The sequence below is a fragment of the Coregonus clupeaformis genome, chromosome 6, assembly GCF_020615455.1.
Source record: "Coregonus clupeaformis isolate EN_2021a chromosome 6, ASM2061545v1, whole genome shotgun sequence".
In the NCBI taxonomy this organism is placed as follows: Eukaryota; Metazoa; Chordata; class Actinopteri; order Salmoniformes; family Salmonidae; genus Coregonus; species Coregonus clupeaformis.
Window position 1 is genome coordinate 13,762,364 of NC_059197.1, and position 25,800 is coordinate 13,788,163.

Below are 25,800 nucleotides of genomic sequence, written 5' to 3' on the forward strand. Positions count from 1 at the left end.
TTGTTGTGCAGGGCAGAACGTGTGGACTAACACTACTCAGTCAGTCTGAACACCCTTCAGCAAGTTAGCAGACCGATAGAATGACGGGACATAAAGGTACAGGCTCTGGGATTCCCTGCCTCTCCCAAGAAGCCCAGCCATACCCTAACCCCAGCACTATCCTCCAGCCACAGCCCAGCCATACCCTAACCCCAGTACTATCCTCCAGGCTGCAGCCTTACCCTAACCCCAGCACTATCCTCCAGCCACAGCCCAGCCATACCCTAACCCCAGTACTATCCTCCAGGCTGCAGCCTTACCCTAACCCCAGCACTATCCTCCAGCCACAGCCCAGCCATACCCTAACCCCAGTACTATCCTCCAGGCTGCAGCCTTACCCTAACCCCAGCACTATCCTCCAGGCTGCAGCCATACCCTAACCCCAGTACTATCCTCCAGGCTGCAGCCTTACCCTAACCCCAGCACTATCCTCCAGCCACAGCCCAGCCATACCCTAACCCCAGTACTATCCTCCAGGCTGCAGCCTTACCCTAACCCCAGCACTATCCTCCAGCCACAGCCCAGCCATACCCTAACCCCAGTACTATCCTCCAGGCTGCAGCCATACCCTAACCCCAGCACTATCCTCCAGGCTGCAGCCATACCCTAACCCCAGCACTATCCTCCAGGCTGCAGCCTTACCCTAACCCCAGCACTATCCTCCAGGCTGCAGCCATACCCTAACCCCAGCACTATCCTCCAGGCTGCAGCCTTACCCTAACCCCAGCACTATCCTCCAGGCTGCAGCCACAGCCAAGCCATACCCTAACCCCAGCACTATCCTCCAGGCTGCAGCCTTACCCTAACCCCAGCACTATCCTCCAGGCTGCAGCCATACCCTAACCCCAGCACTATCCTCCAGGCTGCAGCCATACCCTAACCCCAGCACTATCCTCCAGGCTGCAGCCATACCCTAACCCCAGCACTATCCTCCAGGCTGCAGCCACAGCCCAGCCTTACCCTAACCCCAGCACTATCCTCCAGCCACAGCCCAGCCATACCCTAACCCCAGCACTATCCTCCAGGCTGCAGCCTTACCCTAACCCCAGCACTATCCTCCAGGCTGCAGCCATACCCTAACCCCAGCACTATCCTCCAGGCTGCAGCCTTACCCTAACCCCAGCACTATCCTCCAGGCTGCAGCCTTACCCTAACCCCAGCACTATCCTCCAGGCTGCAGCCATACCCTAACCCCAGCACTATCCTCCAGGCTGCAGCCACAGCCAAGCCATACTCTAACCCCAGTACTATCCTCCAGGCTGCAGCCACAGCCCAGCCATACCCTTAACCCAGCACTATCCTCCTGGCTGCAGCCACAGCCCAGCCATACCCTAACCCCAGCACTATCCTCCAGGCTGCAGCCATACCCTAACCCCAGCACTATCCTCCAGGCTGCAGCCATACCCTAACCCCAGCACTATCCTCCAGGCTGCAGCCATACCCTAACCCCAGCACTATCCTCCAGGCTGCAGCCATACCCTAACCCCAGCACTATCCTCCAGGCTGCAGCCATACCCTAACCCCAGCACTATCCTCCAGGCTGCAGCCACAGCCAAGCCATACCCTAACCCCAGCACTATCCTCCAGGCTGCAGCCATACCCTAACCCCAGCACTATCCTCCAGGCTGCAGCCATACCCTAACCCCAGCACTATCCTCCAGGCTGCAGCCATACCCTAACCCCAGCACTATCCTCCAGGCTGCAGCCACAGCCAAGCCATACTCTAACCCCAGCCATACCCAGCCAGCAGAGTAGACATCCTGGAACTCCATATTTCAGCAGTTGCCTGGTGCAATGGAGCCAACGTAATGGATCCGAAAAAATGCAACTCTGCACCTCTGGGACTCCAGACAGGCTCAAGTCTCTGAAAGAAAACAAACACTATTTGAACCCAGGTCTTCTTTACTCACCCTCCACTCCCAGACGCTGACGGTCATGTCGTGCTGGTAGCCTACAGACACGATGTAGCTGCTGTTGGTGGAGAAGGCCACACAGGCCACCCCGTACTTATGGCACTGCACCTCCGCCACCTGGGCCCGCTCTGCCACGTCCCACACCCGCACACACGGCATGTGACCACTCTGCAGAGACAGAAACACCGGGTCAATGAGTGGAGCAGAACCGAAGGGACAGCCAGGGGGGGTGAAGCTGAATGCCACGGCAACTGGTCTGACAGTTGATGGAGCTGAAAACCAGAGCATTTGAGAAACTGTTGAGTGGCAACAATTAACCTCCAAAATAAGAAAAGGTAAAGTTAAGTCAACATTCGGGGTTAAAAGTATTGGTGCCAGTAACCAAAGGTTCGCTGGTTCAAATCCCTGAGCCGACTACGTGAAAAATCTGTCGATGTGCCCTTGAGCAAGGCACTTAACCCCAATTGCTCCTGTAAGTTGTTCTGGATAAGAGCGTCTGCTAAATTATTAAAATGTTCAAATGAACCTTTATCAAAGAACGGGGGAGGAAGGTAGAGCAGATCAGAAGTTTAGAGCTTGGAGTATATTACACTAGGAAGTGAGGAGCTTGGAGTATATTACACTAGGAAGTGAGGAGCTTGGAGTATATTACACTAGGAAGTGAGGAGCTTGGAGTATATTACACTAGGAAGTGAGGAGCTTGGAGTATATTACACTAGGAAGTGAGGAGCTTGGAGTATATTACACTAGGAAGTGAGGAGCTTGGAGTATATTACACTAGGAAGTTTAGAGCTTGGAGTATATTACACTAGGAAGTGAGGAGCTTGGAGTATATTACACTAGGAAGTGAGGAGCTTGGAGTATATTACACTAGGAAGTGAGGAGCTTGGAGTATATTACACTAGGAAGTTTAGAGCTTGGAGTATATTACACTAGGAAGTGAGGAGCTTGGAGTATATTACACTAGGAAGTGAGGAGCTTGGAGTATATTACACTAGGAAGTGAGGAGCTTGGAGTATATTACACTAGGAAGTTTAGAGCTTGGAGTATATTACACTAGGAAGTTTAGAGCTTGGAGTATATTACACTAGGAAGTGAGGAGCTTGGAGTATATTACACTAGGAAGTGAGGAGCTTGGAGTATATTACACTAGGAAGTGAGGAGCTTGGAGTATATTACACTAGGAAGTTTAGAGCTTGGAGTATATTACACTAGGAAGTGAGGAGCTTGGAGTATATTACACTAGGAAGTTTAGAGCTTGGAGTATATTACACTAGGAAGTGAGGAGCTTGGAGTATATTACACTAGGAAGTGAGGAGCTTGGAGTATATTACACTAGGAAGTTTAGAGCTTGGAGTATATTACACTAGGAAGTGAGGAGCTTGGAGTATATTACACTAGGAAGTGAGGAGCTTGGAGTATATTACACTAGGAAGTGAGGAGCTTGGAGTATATTACACTAGGAAGTTTAGAGCTTGGAGTATATTACACTAGGAAGTGAGGAGCTTGGAGTATATTACACTAGGAAGTGAGGAGCTTGGAGTATATTACACTAGGAAGTGAGGAGCTTGGAGTATATTACACTAGGAAGTGAGGAGCTTGGAGTATATTACACTAGGAAGTGAGGAGCTTGGAGTATATTACACTAGGAAGTGAGGAGCTTGGAGTATATTACACTAGGAAGTGAGGAGCTTGGAGTATATTACACTAGGAAGTGAGGAGCTTGGAGTATATTACACTAGGAAGTGAGGAGCTTGGAGTATATTACACTAGGAAGTGAGGAGCTTGGAGTATATTACACTAGGAAGTGAGGAGCTTGGAGTATATTACACTAGGAAGTGAGGAGCTTGGAGTATATTACACTAGGAAGTGAGGAGCTTGGAGTATATTACACTAGGAAGTGAGGAGCTTGGAGTATATTACACTAGGAAGTGAGGAGCTTGGAGTATATTACACTAGGAAGTGAGGAGCTTGGAGTATATTACACTAGGAAGTGAGGAGCTTGGAGTATATTACACTAGGAAGTGAGGAGCTTGGAGTATATTACACTAGGAAGTGAGGAGCTTGGAGTATATTACACTAGGAAGTGAGGAGCTTGGAGTATATTACACTAGGAAGTGAGGAGCTTGGAGTATATTACACTAGGAAGTGAGGAGCTTGGAGTATATTACACTAGGAAGTGAGGAGCTTGGAGTATATTACACTAGGAAGTGAGGAGCTTGGAGTATATTACACTAGGAAGTGAGGAGCTTGGAGTATATTACACTAGGAAGTGAGGAGCTTGGAGTATATTACACTAGGAAGTGAGGAGCTTGGAGTATATTACACTAGGAAGTGAGGAGCTTGGAGTATATTACACTAGGAAGTGAGGAGCTTGGAGTATATTACACTAGGAAGTGAGGAGCTTGGAGTATATTACACTAGGAAGTGAGGAGCTTGGAGTATATTACACTAGGAAGTGAGGAGCTTGGAGTATATTACACTAGGAAGTGAGGAGCTTGGAGTATATTACACTAGGAAGTGAGGAGCTTGGAGTATATTACACTAGGAAGTGAGGAGCTTGGAGTATATTACACTAGGAAGTGAGGAGCTTGGAGTATATTACACTAGGAAGTGAGGAGCTTGGAGTATATTACACTAGGAAGTGAGGAGCTTGGAGTATATTACACTAGGAAGTGAGGAGCTTGGAGTATATTACACTAGGAAGTGAGGAGCTTGGAGTATATTACACTAGGAAGTGAGGAGCTTGGAGTATATTACACTAGGAAGTGAGGAGCTTGGAGTATATTACACTAGGAAGTGAGGAGCTTGGAGTATATTACACTAGGAAGTGAGGAGCTTGGAGTATATTACACTAGGAAGTGAGGAGCTTGGAGTATATTACACTAGGAAGTGAGGAGCTTGGAGTATATTACACTAGGAAGTGAGGGAGCTTGGAGTATATTACACTAGGAAGTGAGGAGCTTGGAGTATATTACACTAGGAAGTGAGGAGCTTGGAGTATATTACACTAGGAAGTGAGGAGCTTGGAGTATATTACACTAGGAAGTGAGGAGCTTGGAGTATATTACACTAGGAAGTGAGGAGCTTGGAGTATATTACACTAGGAAGTGAGGAGCTTGGAGTATATTACACTAGGAAGTGAGGAGCTTGGAGTATATTACACTAGGAAGTGAGGAGCTTGGAGTATATTACACTAGGAAGTGAGGAGCTTGGAGTATATTACACTAGGAAGTGAGGAGCTTGGAGTATATTACACTAGGAAGTGAGGAGCTTGGAGTATATTACACTAGGAAGTGAGGAGCTTGGAGTATATTACACTAGGAAGTGAGGAGCTTGGAGTATATTACACTAGGAAGTGAGGAGCTTGGAGTATATTACACTAGGAAGTGAGGAGCTTGGAGTATATTACACTAGGAAGTGAGGAGCTTGGAGTATATTACACTAGGAAGTGAGGAGCTTGGAGTATATTACACTAGGAAGTGAGGAGCTTGGAGTATATTACACTAGGAAGTGAGGAGCTTGGAGTATATTACACTAGGAAGTGAGGAGCTTGGAGTATATTACACTAGGAAGTGAGGAGCTTGGAGTATATTACACTAGGAAGTGAGGAGCTTGGAGTATATTACACTAGGAAGTGAGGAGCTTGGAGTATATTACACTAGGAAGTGAGGAGCTTGGAGTATATTACACTAGGAAGTGAGGAGCTTGGAGTATATTACACTAGGAAGTGAGGAGCTTGGAGTATATTACACTAGGAAGTGAGGAGCTTGGAGTATATTACACTAGGAAGTGAGGAGCTTGGAGTATATTACACTAGGAAGTGAGGAGCTTGGAGTATATTACACTAGGAAGTGAGGAGCTTGGAGTATATTACACTAGGAAGTGAGGAGCTTGGAGTATATTACACTAGGAAGTGAGGAGCTTGGAGTATATTACACTAGGAAGTGAGGAGCTTGGAGTATATTACACTAGGAAGTGAGGAGCTTGGAGTATATTACACTAGGAAGTGAGGAGCTTGGAGTATATTACACTAGGAAGTGAGGAGCTTGGAGTATATTACACTAGGAAGTGAGGAGCTTGGAGTATATTACACTAGGAAGTGAGGAGCTTGGAGTATATTACACTAGGAAGTGAGGAGCTTGGAGTATATTACACTAGGAAGTGAGGAGCTTGGAGTATATTACACTAGGGAAGTGAGGAGCTTGGAGTATATTACACTAGGAAGTGAGGAGCTTGGAGTATATTACACTAGGGAAGTGAGGAGCTTGGAGTATATTACACTAGGAAGTGAGGAGCTTGGAGTATATTACACTAGGAAGTGAGGAGCTTGGAGTATATTACACTAGGAAGTGAGGAGCTTGGAGTATATTACACTAGGAAGTGAGGAGCTTGGAGTATATTACACTAGGGAAGTGAGGAGCTTGGAGTATATTACACTAGGAAGTGAGGAGCTTGGAGTATATTACACTAGGAAGTGAGGAGCTTGGAGTATATTACACTAGGAAGTGAGGAGCTTGGAGTATATTACACTAGGAAGTGAGGAGCTTGGAGTATATTACACTAGGAAGTGAGGAGCTTGGAGTATATTACACTAGGAAGTGAGGAGCTTGGAGTATATTACACTAGGAAGTGAGGAGCTTGGAGTATATTACACTAGGAAGTGAGGAGCTTGGAGTATATTACACTAGGAAGTGAGGAGCTTGGAGTATATTACACTAGGAAGTGAGGAGCTTGGAGTATATTACACTAGGAAGTGAGGAGCTTGGAGTATATTACACTAGGAAGTGAGGAGCTTGGAGTATATTACACTAGGAAGTGAGGAGCTTGGAGTATATTACACTAGGAAGTGAGGAGCTTGGAGTATATTACACTAGGAAGTGAGGAGCTTGGAGTATATTACACTAGGAAGTGAGGAGCTTGGAGTATATTACACTAGGAAGTGAGGAGCTTGGAGTATATTACACTAGGAAGTGAGGAGCTTGGAGTATATTACACTAGGAAGTGAGGAGCTTGGAGTATATTACACTAGGAAGTGAGGAGCTTGGAGTATATTACACTAGGAAGTGAGGAGCTTGGAGTATATTACACTAGGAAGTGAGGAGCTTGGAGTATATTACACTAGGAAGTGAGGAGCTTGGAGTATATTACACTAGGAAGTGAGGAGCTTGGAGTATATTACACTAGGAAGTGAGGAGCTTGGAGTATATTACACTAGGAAGTGAGGAGCTTGGAGTATATTACACTAGGAAGTGAGGAGCTTGGAGTATATTACACTAGGGAAGTGAGGAGCTTGGAGTATATTACACTAGGAAGTGAGGAGCTTGGAGTATATTACACTAGGAAGTGAGGAGCTTGGAGTATATTACACTAGGAAGTGAGGAGCTTGGAGTATATTACACTAGGGAAGTGAGGAGCTTGGAGTATATTACACTAGGAAGTGAGGAGCTTGGAGTATATTACACTAGGAAGTGAGGAGCTTGGAGTATATTACACTAGGAAGTGAGGAGCTTGGAGTATATTACACTAGGAAGTGAGGAGCTTGGAGTATATTACACTAGGAAGTGAGGAGCTTGGAGTATATTACACTAGGAAGTGAGGAGCTTGGAGTATATTACACTAGGAAGTGAGGAGCTTGGAGTATATTACACTAGGAAGTGAGGAGCTTGGAGTATATTACACTAGGAAGTGAGGAGCTTGGAGTATATTACACTAGGAAGTGAGGAGCTTGGAGTATATTACACTAGGAAGTGAGGAGCTTGGAGTATATTACACTAGGAAGTGAGGAGCTTGGAGTATATTACACTAGGAAGTGAGGAGCTTGGAGTATATTACACTAGGAAGTGAGGAGCTTGGAGTATATTACACTAGGAAGTGAGGAGCTTGGAGTATATTACACTAGGAAGTGAGGAGCTTGGAGTATATTACACTAGGAAGTGAGGAGCTTGGAGTATATTACACTAGGAAGTGAGGAGCTTGGAGTATATTACACTAGGAAGTGAGGAGCTTGGAGTATATTACACTAGGAAGTGAGGAGCTTGGAGTATATTACACTAGGAAGTGAGGAGCTTGGAGTATATTACACTAGGAAGTGAGGAGCTTGGAGTATATTACACTAGGAAGTGAGGAGCTTGGAGTATATTACACTAGGAAGTTTAGAGCTTGGAGTATATTACACTAGGAAGTGAGGAGCTTGGAGTATATTACACTAGGAAGTGAGGAGCTTGGAGTATATTACACTAGGAAGTGAGGAGCTTGGAGTATATTACACTAGGAAGTGAGGAGCTTGGAGTATATTACACTAGGGAAGTGAGGAGCTTGGAGTATATTACACTAGGAAGTGAGGAGCTTGGAGTATATTACACTAGGAAGTGAGGAGCTTGGAGTATATTACACTAGGAAGTTTAGAGCTTGGAGTATATTACACTAGGAAGTGAGGAGCTTGGAGTATATTACACTAGGAAGTGAGGAGCTTGGAGTATATTACACTAGGAAGTGAGGAGCTTGGAGTATATTACACTAGGAAGTGAGGAGCTTGGAGTATATTACACTAGGAAGTGAGGAGCTTGGAGTATATTACACTAGGAAGTGAGGAGCTTGGAGTATATTACACTAGGAAGTGAGGAGCTTGGAGTATATTACACTAGGAAGTGAGGAGCTTGGAGTATATTACACTAGGAAGTGAGGAGCTTGGAGTATATTACACTAGGAAGTTTAGAGCTTGGAGTATATTACACTAGGGAAGTGAGGAGCTTGGAGTATATTACACTAGGAAGTGAGGAGCTTGGAGTATATTACACTAGGAAGTGAGGAGCTTGGAGTATATTACACTAGGAAGTGAGGAGCTTGGAGTATATTACACTAGGAAGTGAGGAGCTTGGAGTATATTACACTAGGAAGTGAGGAGCTTGGAGTATATTACACTAGGAAGTGAGGAGCTTGGAGTATATTACACTAGGAAGTGAGGAGCTTGGAGTATATTACACTAGGAAGTGAGGAGCTTGGAGTATATTACACTAGGAAGTGAGGCCTGGCCCAGCCTAATCATAGCTCAACAAGGAGCAGTACATCTTTGTTGCAAAAACAAACTAAAAATAGATTTTTACTACTACAGGACTGAGGAACAGACCGGGCCATGACAAAAGACCTGCCTCAGATATTAATAATTGTTCCTTTAAAATGGTGAAATATGGAAAAACCGCTCCGCCATTTCCTGGTTGCTAAAATTCTAAAACTTAAGGGAAGCACATAGAACAGAATTTGGGTCGGGTTGTCTAAAAAGTTCCAAAGCAGCTTTAAGAACGGTCTCATATTAATATGGTTCCTTTAAAAGGACAATTCCGCCACTTTATAACAAGTTCTCATGCTGTTAGTATACACAGTGTACAAAACATTAGGAACACCTGCTCTTTCCATGACAGACTGAGCAGGTGAATCCAGGTGAAAGCTATGATCCCTTATTGATGTCACATGGTTAAATCCACTTCAAATCAGTGTAGATGAAGGGGAGGCGACAGGTTTAATAAGGATTTTCTAAGACTTAAAAGAATTGAGACATGGATTGTGTATGTGTGCCATTCAGAGGGCGAAACAAAGGATTGAAGTGCCTTTGAACGGGATATGTTAGTAGGTGCCAGGCGCACCGGTTTGAGTGTGTCAAGAACTGCAACGCTGCTGGGCTTCACGCATTGCAGTTTCCTGGTGAGTATCAAGAATGGTCCACCACCCAAAGGAAATCCAGCCAACTTGACACAACTGTGGGAAGCATTGGAGTCAACATGGGGCCAGCATCCCTGTGGAACGCTTTCAACAAATTGTATTCCATGCCCCGACGAATTGAGGCTGAATGTGTTCCTAATGTTTCGAACACTCAGTGTATATGCACTACTGTAAGATTTGATACACATTGATGTTATTGTTGTCGTTAGTCATACATTCTTAGTTTTTGTCATTTTGAAGCCTCTGTATTGCCCTCGTCTACAGCATACTCTCCCAGTGCTGTCCCTAGTTCGCCTGCAGTTAGCTTAGCTAGCTGGCTATCAAGCCCAGACAAAGCTTAGTCTAAATATATTATTTACGTCATAAGTTATGAGGACATTTCACATTACTTTTGGGTTGTAAATGTATTATATAATGCTTGCATGAATGTCATGCTGAATACATGTTCATGCCATTGTGATGAACTTCACAGGGTGGTGAAAGTCCACGGTGATGAGCTGGACGCTCCTTTCAATAAGTACCAAGGGTCTTCTGATTCTGGTGACATGTTCGATGCTCGACTGCCGTTTGACAAATACAAATATTCTCGCTCTTATCCATAATAATATCATCATGTAGACTAGTTTACCTGCACTCTATCTGTGAGCGGTTGGCTGGAGCGCACGTGACAAGACCGTTGATATTTAACGCAACAGTTTGTGACAAAACTATCGGTAGAGTTGAAAACTTTAGATGTTTTATTCGGTAAAAACGTAAGCCAAAACGCACACTGTGCACAACGTCATCATACACTAACCATAACACCGTTACTGTATATGTACAGTTGAAGTCGGAGGTTTACGTACACTTAGGTTGGAGTCATTAAAACTCGTTTTTCAACCACTCCACTAATTTCTTGTTAACAAACTATAGTTTTGGCAAGTCGGTTAGGACATCTACTTTGTGCATGACACAAGTAATTTTTCCAACAATTGTTTACAGACAGATTATTTCAATTATAATTCACTGTATCACAATTCCAGTGGGTCAGAAGTTTACATACACTAAGTTGACTGTGCCTTTAAACAGCTTGGAAAATTCCAGAAAATGATGTCATGGCTTTAGAAGCTTCTGATAGGCTAATTGACATTATTTTAGTCAATTGGAGGTGTACCTGTGGATGTTTTTCAAGGCCTACCTTCAAACTCAGTGCCTCTATGCTTGACATCATGGGAAAATCAAAAGAAATCAGCCAAGACCTCAGGAAAGAAATTGTAGACCTCCACAAGTCTGGTTCATCCTTGGGAGCAATTTTCAAATGCCTGAAGGTTCCAAGTTCATCTGTACAAACAATAGTACGCAAGCATAAACACCATGGGACCACGCAGCCGTCATACCACTCAGGAAGGAGACGCGTTCTGTCTCCTAGAGATGAACGTACTTTGGTGTGAAAAGTGCAAATCAATCCCAGAACAGCAGCAAAGTACCTTGTGAAGATGCTGGAGGAAACAGGTACAAAATTATCTATATCCACAGTAAAACGAGTCCTATATCGACATAACCTGAAAGGCTGCTCAGCAAGGAAGAAGCCACTGCTCCAAAACCACCATAAAAAAGCCAGACTATGGTTTGCAACTGCACATGGGGACAAAGATTGTACTTTTTGGAGAAATGTCCTCTGGTCTGATGAAACAACAATAGAACTGTTTGGCCATAATGACCATCGTTATGTTTGGAGGAAAAAGGGGGTGCTTGCAAGCCAAAGAACACCATCCCAACCGTGAAGCACAGGGGTGGCAGCATCATGCTGTGGGGGTGCTTTGCTGCAGGAGGGACTGGTGCACTTCACAAAATAGATGGCATCATGAGGAAGGAATATTATGTGGATATATTGAAGCAACATCTCAAGACATCAGTCAGGAAGTTAAAGCTTGGTCGCAAATGGTTCTTCCAAATGGACAATGACCCCAAGCATATTTCCAAAGTTGTGGCAAAATGGCTTAAGGACAACAAAGTCAACGTATTGGAGTGGCCATCACAAAGCCCTGACCTCAATCCTCCTATACATTTTGGGCAGAACTGAAAACATTTGACCCAAGTTAAACAATTGCAAGGCAATGCTACCAAATACTAATTGAGTGTATGTAAACTCCTGACCCACTGGGAATGTGATGAAAGAAATAAAAGCTGAAATAAATCACTCTCTACTATTATTCTGACATTTCACATTCTTAAAATAAAGTGGTGATCCTAACTGACCTAAGACAGGGCATTTTTACTAGGATTAAAATGTCAGGAATTGTGAAAAACTGAGTTTAAATGTATTTGGCTAAGGTGTAAGTAAACTTCCGACTTCAACTGTAGTTAGCATGCTAGCTAGCCCGTCTGCTAACGTTACATCCAAAATAGTGTTTGCAACAATAACATCTTTGGTGATAACATTAGCAATGCTAGCTAGCTAAGTAACTAAACCGGCTGCATCTGAAATAAAGTGTTTGCAACGATAAGACAAATACAGCCTCGGTGACTGTCCAAGCAACTATCCAATACTGGAGGCCTATTGGAACTAAGAAAAAGTATGAAGTTTACAAGTTATTCAATACGAAAATATAGGCTATTTGGAAAAGGCACAATGGCTGCCGGAACTGCAACTTCAGTCGGGACACAATCTTTTCAAACCACTTCGATACAAAGTGATTTACATAGCAGGTTTCGAGAGCAATTTCGCTAACCCGAACCTTAACCCTTTCAAGGAGGCAGAAGGGCAGAGGTGTGTGTTTCATGATTAACAACTCGTGGTGTAATTGTAGTAACAGAGGAACTTGAGTCCTTCTGTTCACCTGACCTAGAATATCTCAATCAAATGCCGACCGCATTATCTCCCAAGAGAATTATCTTCGGTTATAGTCACGGCCGTGTACAGTGGGGGAAAAAAGTATTTAGTCAGCCATCGATTGTGCAAATTCTCCCAATTAAAAAGATGAGAGAGGCCTGTAATTTTCATCATAGGTACACGTCAACTATGACAGACAAAATGAGAAAAAAAATCCAGAAAATCACATTGTAGGATTTTTAATGAATTTATTTGCAAATTATGGTGGAAAATAAGTATTTGGTCAATAACAAAAGTTACTCAATACTTTGTTATATACCCTTTGTTGGCAATGACACAGGTCAAACGTTTTCTGTAAGTCTTCACAAGGTTTTCACACACTGTTGCTGGTATTTTGGCCCATTCCTCCATGCAGATCTCCTCTAGAGCAGTGATGTTTTGGGGCTGTCGCTGGGCAACACGGACTTTCAACTCCCTCCAAAGATTTTCTATGGGGTTGAGATCTGGAGACTGGCTAGGCCACTCCAGGAACTTGAAATGCTTCTTACGAAGCCACTCCTTTGTTGCCCGGGCGGTGTGTTTGGGATCATTGTCATGCTGAAAGACCCAGCCACGTTTCATCTTCAATGCCCTTGCTGATGGAAGGAGGTTTTCACTCAAAATCTCATTCTTTCTTTTGCACGGATCAGTCGTCCTGGTCCCTTTGCAGAGAAACAGCCCCAAAGCATGATGTTTCCACCCCCATGCTTCACAGTAGGTATGGTGTTCTTTGGATGCAACTCAGCATTCTTTGTCCTCCAAACACGACGAGTTGAGTTTTTACCAAAAAGTTCTATTTTGGTTTCATCTGACATTCTCGCAATCCTCTCCTGGATCATCCAAATGCACTCTAGCAAACTTCAGACGGGCCTGGACATGTACTGGCTTAAGCAGGGGGACACGTCTGGCACTGCAGGATTTGAGTCCCTGGCGGCGCAGTGTGTTACTGATGGTAGGCTTTGTTACTTTGGTCCCAGCTCTCTGCAGGTCATTCACTAGGTCCCCCCGTGTGGTTCCGTTCTTGTGATCATTTTGACCCCACGGGGTGAGATCTTGCGTGGAGCCCCAGATCGAGGGAGTTTATCAGTGGTCTTGTAGGTCTTCCATTTCCTAATAATTGCTCCCACAGTTGATTTCTTCAAACCAAGCTGCTTACCTATTGCAGATTCAGTCTTCCCAGCCTGGTGCAGGTCTAGAATTTTGTTTCTGGTGTCCTTTGACAGCTCTTTGGTCTTGGCCATAGTGGAGTTTGGAGTGTGACTGTTTGAGGTTGTGGACAGGTGTCTTTTATACTGATAACAAGTTCAAACAGGTGCCATTAATACATTTAACGAGTGGAGGACAGAGGAGCCTCTTAAAGAAGAAGTTACAGGTCTGTGAGAGCCAGAAATCTTGCTTGTTTGTAGGTGACCAAATACTTATTTTCCACCATAATTTGCAAATAAATTCATTAAAAATCCTACAATGTGATTTTCTGGATTTTTTTCCCTCAATTTGTCTGTCATAGTTGACGTGTACCTATGATGAAAATTACAGGCCTCTCATCTTTTTAAGTGGGAGAACTTGCACAATTGGTGGCTGACTAAATACTTTTTTTCCCCCACTGTATATCCCCCCTCAAGCAGATACCACGACGGCCCTCAAAGAACTTCACTGGACCTTATGCAAACTGGAAACCTCATATCCTGAGGCTGTATTTATTGTAGCCGGGGATTTTAACAAAGCAAATTTGAGGACTAGGCTGCCGAAGTTCTATCAACATATTGACTGTTGTACTCGCGCTGCTAAAATCCTCGACCATTGCTATTCAAACTTCCGGGATGGTTATAAGGCCCTCCCCCGCCCTCCTTTCAGCAAATCTGACCACGACTCCATTTTGCTTCTCCCTTCCTAAAGGCAGAAACTCAAACAGGAAGTAACCGTGCTAAGGACAATTCAACGCTGGTCTGACCAATCAGAATACACGCTTCAAGATTGTCTTATTCATGCGGACTGGGATGTGTTTCGGGTAGATTTCCGAAAATAATTTAGACATGAAACGGTGACGGAGTTTATCAGGAAGTGTATAGGTGATGTTGTGCCCACTGTGACTATTAAAACCTACCCTAACCAGAAACCGTGGATAGACGGCAGCATTCGCGCAAATCTGAAAGCGCGAACCACCGCATTCAACCATGGCAAGGTGACTGGGAATATGGCAGAATACAAACAGTGTAGCTACTCACTCCGCAAGGCAATTAAACTGGCAAAACATCAATATAGAGACAAAGTGGAGTCGCAATTCAACGGCTCAGACACAAGACATATGTGGCAGGATCTACAGACAATCACGGACTTCAAAAGGAAAACAAGCTACGTCGCCGACACCGACGTCTCGCTTCCAGACAAGCTAAACACCTTCTTCGCCGGCTTTGAGGATAACACAGTGCCATTGACGAGACCCACTACCAAGGACTGTCGCCTCTCCTTCTCCATGGCTGACGTGATTAAGACATTTAAGCATGTTAAGCTCCGCAAGGCTGCCAGCCCAGACGGCATCCCTAGCCGCGTCCTCAGAGCATGCGCGTCAAGGTAGGAAACAACATCTCCACTTCGCTGATCCTCAACACTGGGGCCCCACAAGGGTGCGTGCTCAGCCCCCTCCTGTACTCCCTGTTCACCCATGACTGCATGGCCAAGCACGCCTCCAACTCAATCATCAAGTTTGCAGACGACACAACAGTAGTAGGCTTGATTACCAACAATGACGAGACTGCCTACAGGGAGGAGATGAGGGCTCTCGGAGTGTGGTGCCAGGAAAATAACCTCTCACTCAACATCAACAAAACAAAGGAGATGATCGTGGACTTCAGGAAACAGCAGAGGGTGCACCCCCCTATCCACATCGACGGGACCGCAGTGGAGAAGGTGGAAAGCTTCAAGTTCCTTGGCGTACACATCACCAACAAACTGAAATGGTCCACCCACGCAGACAGTGTGGTGAAGAAGGTGCAACAGAGCCTCTTCAACCTCAGGAGGCTGAAGAAATTCGGCTTAGCACCTAAAACCCTCACAAACTTTTACAGATGCACAATTGAGAGCATCATGTCGGGCTGTATCACCGCCTGGTACGGCAACTGCACCGCCGGCAACCGCAGGGCTCTCCAGAGGGTGGTGCGGTCTGCCAAACGCATTACCGGGGGCAAACTACCCGCCCTCCAAGACACATACAGCACCCAATGTCACAGGAAGGCCAAAAAGATCATCAAGGACATCAACCACCCGAGCCACTGCCTGTTCACCCCGCTATCATCCAGAAGGCGAGGTCAGTACAGGTGCATCAAAGCTGGGACCGAGAGAATGAAAAACAGCTTCTATCTCAAGACCATCAGACTGTTAAATAGCCATCACTAGCACATTAGATGCTGCCTATTGAAATCACTGGCCACTTTAAGAAATGGAACACTAGTCACTTTAATAATGTTTACATATCTTGGACTACTCATCTCATATGTATATACTGCATTCTATTCTATAATATTCTACTGTATCTTAGTCTAGGCCGCTCTGTCATTGCTTGTCCATATATGTATATATTCTTAAATTCCATTCCTTACTTGTTTGTGTGTATTGGGATGTAGCTCAGTTGGTAGAGCATGGCGTTTGCAACGCCAGGGTTGTGGGTTCGATTCCCACAGGGGGCCAGTATGGAAAAAAATAATAATAATGTATGCACTCCCTAACTGTAAGTCGCTCTGGATAAGAGCATCTGCTAAATGACTAACATTCCCTCCCCTACCCTGGACGACGCTGGGCCAATTGTACGCCGCCCCATGGGTGGCATTCAGACCAAAGAGTTCAATCTTGGTTTCATCAGACCAGAGAATCTTGTTTCTCATCGTCTGAGAGTCCTTTAGGTTCCTTTTGGCAAACTCCAAGTGGGCTGTCATGTGCCTTTTACTGAGGAGTGGCTTCCGTCTGGCCACTCTACCACAAAGGCCTGATTGGTGGAGGGCTGCAGAGATGGTTGTCATTCTGGAAGGTTCTCCCATCTCCATAGAGGAACTCTGGAGCTCATTCAGAGTGACCATTGGGTTCTTGGTCACCTCCCTGACCAAGGCCCTTCTCCCCCAATTGCTCAGTTTGGCCGGGCGGCCAGCTCTAGGAAGAGTCTTGGTGGTTCCAAACGTCTTCCATTTAAGAATGATGGAGGCCACCGTGTTCTTGGGGACCTTCAATGCTGCAGAAATGTTTTGGTACCCTTCCCCAGATCTGTGCCTCGATACAATCCTGTCTCGGAGCTCAACGGACAACAATTCCTTCGACCTCATGGCTTGGTTTTTGCTTTGACATGCACTGTCAACTGTGGGACCTTATATAGACAGGTGTGTACCTTTCCAAATCATGTCTAATCAATTGAATTTACCGCATGTGGACTCCAATCAAGTTGTAAAAACATCTCAAGGATGATCAATGGAAACAGGATGCACCTGAGCTTAATTTCGAGTCTCATAGCAAAGGGTCTGAATACTTATGTAAATAAAAAAAATCTGTTTTTTATTTTTAATAAATGTGCTAATATTTCTAAAAACCTGTTTTCGTTTAGTCATTATAGGATATTGTGTGTAGATTGATGAGGACATTTTTTTTCCAACTCCATTTTAGAATAAGGCTGTAACGAAACAGAATGTGGAAAAAGTCAAGGGGTCTGAATACTTGCCGAATGCACTGTATAGCAGGGAGTTCCAATATGATCAGATTATTATTTATTTTTTATCTCAAGGATCCTACTTGAAAATGTCACAGAGAAGCAATCTCTGGTTTTGCTCATCAGTAAACAGTCAATAGACATGAAATCATAAAATTACACTAAAACTGTGTAGGACATCACTAAATACTTCATAATAACAACCCAAATGTTACGTGGCGGAGTTGTCCTTCAAGAACCGTCTCAGATATTAATAGAGTTCCTTTAAGAACCGTCTCGGATATTAACCTCTTCAGGACCGGACCCTTTTTTTTCAATTTTCGCCTAAAATGACATACCCAAATCTAACTGTCTGTAGCTCAGGACCTGAAGCAAGGATATGCATATTCTTAATACCATTTGAAAGGAAACACTGAAGTTTGTGGAAATGTGAAATTAATGTTGGAGAATATAACACATTAGATCTGGTAAAAGATAATACAAACAAAAAGAAACATGCGTTTTCAATTTTTTTTGTTTCGTTTCCGTTCCATCATCTTTGAAATGCAAGAGAAAGGCCACAATATAATATTGCAGGTTAGGCGCAATTTCGTTTTTGGCCACTAGATGGCAGCAGCGTGTGTGCTAAGTTTCAGATTGATCCAGTGAAGCATTGCACATTTTTTATTTTATTTATTTATTTTATTTAACCTTTATTTAACCAAGTAAGCCAGTTGAGAACAAGTTCTCATTTACAACTGCGACCTGGCCAAGATAAAGCAAAGCAGTGCGATAAAAAACTACAGAGTTACATATGGGGTAAACATTTACATTTACATTTAACATATTTAGCAGACGCTCTTATCCAGAGCGACTTACAGTTAGTGAGTGCATACATTTTCATACTGGCCCCCCGTGGGAAACGAACCCACAACCCTGGCGTTGCAAGCGCCATGCTGTACCAACTGAGCTATATGACACTTGCTAGGCTCATAATCTGAGGTAGCAACTGCGTCAGATCTACAAATCCATTAGCTAGACCACCCGATTAGACAACAATCACCCCATTATACCCATTTGGTTTGCAACTCAGTGAACCTGCGCAGCATTCGCTCAATTTGATGCCTATGAACGAAGATTTCGATGCATATCAAATTACCCAGCAGCCATTTAGAAACAACAAGTCATCAGAAAAATGGTTATTTCTTAATTTAAAAAATGTATTCTGGCTGTTTAAATCTGCCACATCTTGAAAAAGAGGACAGGGACATGCGTTTTGTTTTTCTTAAAACAAATATGTTTAACCATGACCAGAAAATGTTTAACGTTTGATGGCTTTGCACCAGACAACACCTCTTAGACTGTGGCTCACCACAACATGTACTCAGGTTAACATTGAGCGCGCTCACCAAGTAACCGTAACCTTGTTAATAATAAGTTACCTGAGGTAAACCTACAGGGTTAACGCTCACCAAGTAGCCGTAACCTTGTTAATAATAAGTTACCTGAGGTAAACCTACAGGGTTAACGCAGGCAGGTCTCATTGATAACAATAGTGAAGCTGGCATTGTGACGCAGAACAATGGACTGGGAATAGAACGTTCTGAAGGCGAGTCGGTGTCACGGAGCTCAATAGAACTAATAGGAGCTGGTAGGGTGAAAAATGCCCAAACATAAGGCCTGTTTTTTCGCGATTACTTCATAACCAGGGATAGAAGGTAATATTATGAAACTGGGCTCCATGGCGGATGCAATGAACTAATTTTATCAGAAATAAACGTTGTACATTTTTTTACTTGAGGCGCCCCGAAAATAATATTCAAAAGGTTCAGTCCTTGGACACAGAGGGGTTAAACACTAAACAAAATGTACAGTCAAAACACAATAGAAAATCTACAGTGAGGGAAAAAAGTATTTGATCCCCTGCTGATTTTGTACGTTTGCCCACTGAGAAAGAAATGATCTGTCTATAATTTTAATGGTAGGTTTATTTGAACAGTGAGAGACAGAATAACAACAAAAAAATCCAGAAAAACGCATGTCAAAAATGTTATAAATTGATTTGCATTTTAATTAGGGAAATAAGTATTTGACCCCCTCTCAATCAGAAAGATATCTGGCTCCCAGGTGTCTTTTATACAGGTAACGAGCTGAGATTAGGAGCACACTCTTAAAGGGAGTGCTCCTAATCTAAATGTGTTACCTGTATAAAAGACAACTGTCCACAGAAGCAATCAATCAATCCGATTCCAAACTCTCCACCATGGCCAAGACCAAAAAGCTCTCCAAGGATTTCAGGGACAAGATTGTAGACCTACACAAGGCTGGAATGGGCTACAAGACCATCGCCAAGCAGCTTGGTGAGAAGGTGACAACAGTTGGTGCGATTATTCACAAATGGAAGAAACCCAAAAGAACTGTCAATCTCCCTCGGCCTGGGGCTCCATGCAAGATCTCACCTCGTGGAGTTGCTATGATCACGAGAACGGTGAGGAATCAGCCCAGAACTACACAGGAGGATCTTGTCAATGATCTCAAGGCAGCTAGGACCATAGTCACCAAGAAAACAATTGGTAACACACTACGTCGTGAAGGACTGAAATCCTGCAGCGCCCGCAAGGTCCCCCTGCTCAAGAAAGCACATATATACAGGCCCGTCTGAAGTTTGCCAATGAACATCTGAATGATTCAGAGGAGAACTGGGTGAAAGTGTTGTGGTCAGATGAGACCAATATCGAGCTCTTTGGCATCAACTCAACTCGCCGTATTTGGAGGAGGAGGAATGCTGCCTATGACCCCAAGAACACCATCCCCACCGTCAAACATGGAGGTGGAAACATTATGCTTTGGGGGTGTTTTTCTGCTAAGGGGACAGGACAACTTCACCGCATCAAAGGGACGATGGAAGGGCCATGTACCGTCAAATCTTGGGTGAGAACCTCCTTCCCTCAGCCAGGGCATTGAAAATGGGTCGTGGATGGGGTATTCCAGCATGACATTGACCCAAAACACACGGCCAAGGCAACAAAGGAGTGGCTCAAGAAGAAGCACATTAAGGTCCTGGAGTGGCCTAGCCAGTCTCCAGACCTTAATCCCATAGAAAATCTGTGGAGGGAGCTGAAGGTTCGAGTTGCCAAACGTCAGCCTCGAAACCTTAATGACTTGGAGAAGATCTGCAAAGAGGAGTGGGACAAAATCCCTCCTGAGATGTGTGCAAACCTGGTGGCCAACTACAAGAAACGTCTGACCTCTGTGATTGCCAACAAGGGTTTTGCCACCAAGTACTAAGTAATGTTTTGCAGAGGGGTCAAATACTTATTTCCCTCATTAAAATGCAAATCAATTTCTAAAAATTTTGACATACGTTTTTCTGGATTTTTTGGTTGTTATTCTGTCTCTCACTGTTCAAATAAACCTACCATTAAAATTATAGACTGATCATGTCTTTGTCAGTGGGCAAACGTACAAAATCAGCAGGGGATCAAATACTTTTTTCCCCTCACTGTATATACAGTGTGTGCAAATGTAGTAAATTATGGAGGTAAGGCAATAAATAGGCCATAGTGCAAAATAATTACAATTTAGTATTAAACACTGGAGTGATAGATGTGCAGAAGATGATGTGCAAATTGAGATACTGGGGTGGAAATGAGCAAAATAAATAACAATATGGGGATGAGGTAGTTGGGTGGGCTAATTACAGATGGGCTGTGTACAGGTGCAGTGATCGGTAAGCTGCTCTGACAACTGATGCTTAAAGTTAGTGAGGGAGATAAGTCTCCAGCTTCAGAGATTTTTGCAGTTCGTTCCAGTCATTGGCAGCAGAGAAATGGAAGGAATGGCAGCCAAAGGAGGTGTTGGCTTTGGGGATGACCAGTGAGATATACCTGCTGGAGCGCATCCTACAGGTGGGTGTTGCTATGGTGACCAATGAGCTAAGATAAGGCGGGGATTTGCCTTGCAGTGATTTATAGATGGCCTGGAGCCAGTGGGTTTGGCGACGAATATGTAGTGAGGGCCAGCCAACGAGAGCGTACAGGTCACAATGGTGGGTAGTTAATGGGGCTTTGGTGACAAAACGGATGGCACTGTGATAGACTGCCCAAATGTGCCGAATTGGTCAATTGACACATTTTCAAGCACATAACTATAGAGAACATACAAAAATGATATGGTAACACAAAATGTAAGTTTACACACTCCCAGGAATGTCATACATGATGGATTGTTGCCTCCTCGTCCTTCTGCAGCATGCCTGCAACCAAGCACCCAAGCTAACTGGCTAAAGTCTGCTAGCTAGCTACTTCCTGACACAAATGAGAGAACACTTCACTCTGACCATTTTACTCGCCCTAGCAGAGCTGGTTAGCTAGGCTGTTTACATGTTATCTAGAGCGTTGGTGACTAAGTATTATTATTATTTTTGCCTATGTTTACTGACACCGGTCATATTCAGCCGGTGTTCCGCGTTCGCAAATTCATCAGTTATTCTGCGCTCTGGCACACTCAGATGAGAGTGCTCTGAAATCGGGAGTAGATAGCCAGAGTACATTTGCGAACGCAAGAGATAAGCTAACTGGAAGTTCTCGCTAGCTAACCATATGACACCTGCGTCTCTAGCTGTGAATAGCCACCGGAAAAGATATGAGGGGAAAAAGTCAGTCACTCACCCACTCCTCCAATGACATGACATCCTCCTAGCAGCTAAATAGCTAACGTTAGGATCCGTGTTTTTAGCTTGCTACATAAATAGATCTGCTAGCCTATTTTTTATTTTACCTTTATTTAACTAGGCAAGTCAGTTAAGAACAAATTCTTATTTACAATGACGGCCTACACCGGCCAAACCCGGACGACGCTGGGCCAATTGTGCGCCGCCCTGTGGGACTCCCAATCACGGCCGGTTGTGATACAGCCTGGAATGGAACCAGGGGGTCTGTAGTGACGCCTCAAGCACTGAGATGCAGTGCCTTAGTGTTATGACTGACTTGTGATCATTGCCCTTGCTAGTTTGATTGTATTGACATCACCAGCCTTAGTTACTTTCATCTGTTTATGTCCAAAATATTGAGTCATGGAAACTGAAACAGTGCATCCCGAATGGATGCAGCAAACAATGTACAAGGCCAGCTGTGACTTACAACCTGATAGCAATATCGTTTTGAACTACCAAGAAACGTATTGGTGAATTATATTAATCATGCATTGAACTGCATCCATCTATTCTGCCAACAACGCCTTAGTGTACATCATGGAATGTTGAGTCAAATAGAACCTATTTATATAAAACCTCTTATGAAGTTGGTACTGCAGCAGAAACTGGAAATTCGATATTTTGTACTTGTATGATTGTCTGTTTGGTTCATATCTGCAAAGTAGTTAAAACGCTGTCAGTTCCACTTTAAGAACTGTCCAATATTACTAGGGTTCCTTTAAGAACAGGTCACATATTAACATGGTTCCTTTAAGAACAGGTCACATATTAACATGGTTCCTTTAAGAACTGTCCAATATTACTAGGGTTCCTTTAAGAACAGGTCACATATTAACATGGTTCCTTTAAGAACAGGTCACATATTAACATGGTTCCTTTAAGAACTGTCCAATATTACTAGGGTTCCTTTAAGAACAGGTCACATATTAACATGGTTCCTTTAAGAACTGTCCAATATTACTAGGGTTACTTTAAGAACAGGTCACATATTAACATGGTTCCTTTAAGAACTGTCCAATATTACTAGGGTTACTTTAAGAACAGGTCACATATTAACATGGTTCCTTTAAGAACAGGTCACATATTAACATGGTTCCTTTAAGAACTGTCCAATATTACTAGGGTTCCTTTAAGAACAGGTCACATATTAACATGGTTCCTTTAAGAACTGTCCAATATTACTAGGGTTCCTTTAAGAACAGGTCACATATTAACATGGTTCCTTTAAGAACTGTCCAATATTACTAGGGTTCCTTTAAGAACAGGTCACATATTAACATGGTTCCTTTAAGAACTGTCCAATATTACTAGGGTTCCTTTAAGAACAGGTCACATATTAACATGGTTCCTTTAAGAACTGTCCAATATTACTAGGGTTCCTTTAAGAACAGGTCACATATTAACATGGTTCCTTTAAGAACAGGTCACATATTAACATGGTTCCTTTAAGAACAGGTCACATATTAACATGGTTCCTTTAAGAACAGGTCACATATTAACATGGTTCCTTTAAGAACAGGTCACATATTAACATGGTTCCTTTAAGAACAGGTCACATATTAACATGGTTCCTTTAAGAACAGGTCACATATTAACATGGTTCCTTTAAGAACTGTCCAATATTACTAGGGTTCCTTTAAGAACAGGTCACATATTAACATGGTTCCTTTAAGAACTGTCCAATATTACTAGGGTTCCTTTAAGAACAGGTCACATATTAACATGGTTCCTTTAAGAACTGTCCAATATTACTAGGGTTCCTTTAAGAACAGGTCACATATTAACATGGTTCCTTTAAGAACAGGTCACATATTAACATGGTTCCTTTAAGAACAGGTCACATATTAACATGGTTCCTTTAAGAACAGGTCACATATTAACATGGTTCCTTTAAGAACAGGTCACATATTAACATGGTTCCTTTAAGAACAGGTCACATATTAACATGGTTCCTTTAAGAACAGGTCACATATTAACATGGTTCCTTTAAGAACAGGTCACATATTAACATGGTTCCTTTAAGAACAGGTCACATATTAACATGGTTCCTTTAAGAACTGGTCACATATTAACATGGTTCCTTTAAGAACTGGTCACATATTAACATGGTTCCTTTAAGAACAGGTCACATATTAACATGGTTCCTTTAAGAACTGTGGAAGAAGCCTACAGGTCATAACAACTGTAGGCTACACCCCCTATCACCACTGGCAACAGTACAGTCAGACAGAGAGCAGACAACCACGGACCACCGAGGGCAAGCCAGGAGGGCTCCTATATATCAGTTACTGTGACAACAAGTCGAATTTACAGCATGACCTGGTCTACAGCAGCACAACAGCTTTTATATAACCATCAACCAATTAGAACACACGTTAGTCCATCGTCTCACTGACTGTTATACAAATACAGCAAAGTGCATATACACACCAACCAACATTTTTTTTCTTCCTGAACATTTCCAAACACTTACCTCACCAGTGACCAAATACTTTCCATCCTGCGAGAAGGCCAAGGCGGTGAAGGTTTTTCTGGGAAACACAAACAGACAAGAGAATTAATGAGAGAGAGGAGAGGGCTGAGGCTGGGCTGACATTTACATTAGGGAGAACATTTTACTCGGCAGCAATCCAATAGGGATTTAAACTCAAGTTTAAAAAGGTTCAGACATTTTAACTCCGAGTTACCCCCTGACACATGCATGTAAGCTAAGTACTTTAACTGTTTTATGACCTCCTGGAGAACAGTGAAAGTTCTGTTAGTCTGAACGTAGCTATAATGTGATATTTTTAACTTCACTACTCCCACCTCACATACACTGTAGCTACATAGCATCAACAACAGAACGCAGCATGTTCCAGGCATGTTCCAGGCATGTTCCAGGCATGAGACCACTGTACCGTCCAACAACGTGTAGACCAGTATGGATCCACATACCGGTATGGGTTTTTACAATACCCGTCTATAACAATATTTTGATAGTGCTAAATGAAATGAAAAGTTCTACAAATTGGACTGTCAGTTTTGTCCTAGTTTGGCTGAGCATACAACCATCAGAATGGAGGAAGCCCATTTAAAATATCTTAGAATTAATTTGATGCCGTTCTAAAGTCACGCACTAAATATATAAAACATACTGTATAACTTTTAACTATTCAAAAACTTAAAATACCTATCAAATATAGTGATATGATATTTTGTCCATATTGCCCAGCCCCATTATGTATTACTCGGTCTCTGTCTACCAAGTCTGTCTGGAGTCACCATGAAGAGACGGAACAATCCCCTCCTGAGTACAGAGGACTCGATCTACGTGATGGATTGTGGAAGTTGCAGAATGTGTGCACGACACAAGGCTAGGACAAATCCAACGTGTACTTATCAGGAGTTATCCAACGAGTACTTATCAGGAGTTATCCAACGTGTACTTATCAGGAGTTATCCAACGTGTACTTATCAGGAGTTATCCAACGTGTACTTATCAGGAGTTATCCAACGTGTACTTATCAGGAGTTATCCAACGTGTACTTATCAGGAGTTATCCAACGTGTACTTATCAGGAGTTATCCAACGTGTACTTATCAGGAGTTATCCAACGTGTACTTATCAGGAGTTATCCAACGTGTACTTATCAGGAGTTATCCAACGTGTACTTATCAGGAGTTATCCAACGTGTACTTATCAGGAGTTATCCAACGTGTACTTATCAGGAGTTATCCAACGTGTACTTATCAGGAGTTATCCAACGTGTACTTATCAGGAGTTATCCAACGTGTACTTATCAGGAGTTATCCAACGTGTACTTATCAGGAGTTATCCAACGTGTACTTATCAGGAGTTATCCAACGTGTACTTATCAGGAGTTGACTAATATGACCGACCCCCCCCCCCAGAGAGA

At 43.4% G+C, this 25,800-nt stretch overlaps 1 protein-coding gene across 1 annotated transcript in view; it reads right to left on the reverse strand.

Annotated features, from left to right (window-relative positions):
- The window catches only part of wdr62 (WD repeat domain 62), a 67,550-nt gene that overhangs the window by 39,405 nt on the left and 2,345 nt on the right, over positions 1-25,800 (reverse strand). Inside the window, 2 exon segments of the mRNA XM_045220934.1 lie at positions 1,950-2,120; positions 24,376-24,433. Coding sequence (XP_045076869.1) covers positions 1,950-2,120; positions 24,376-24,433 — 229 coding nt within the window.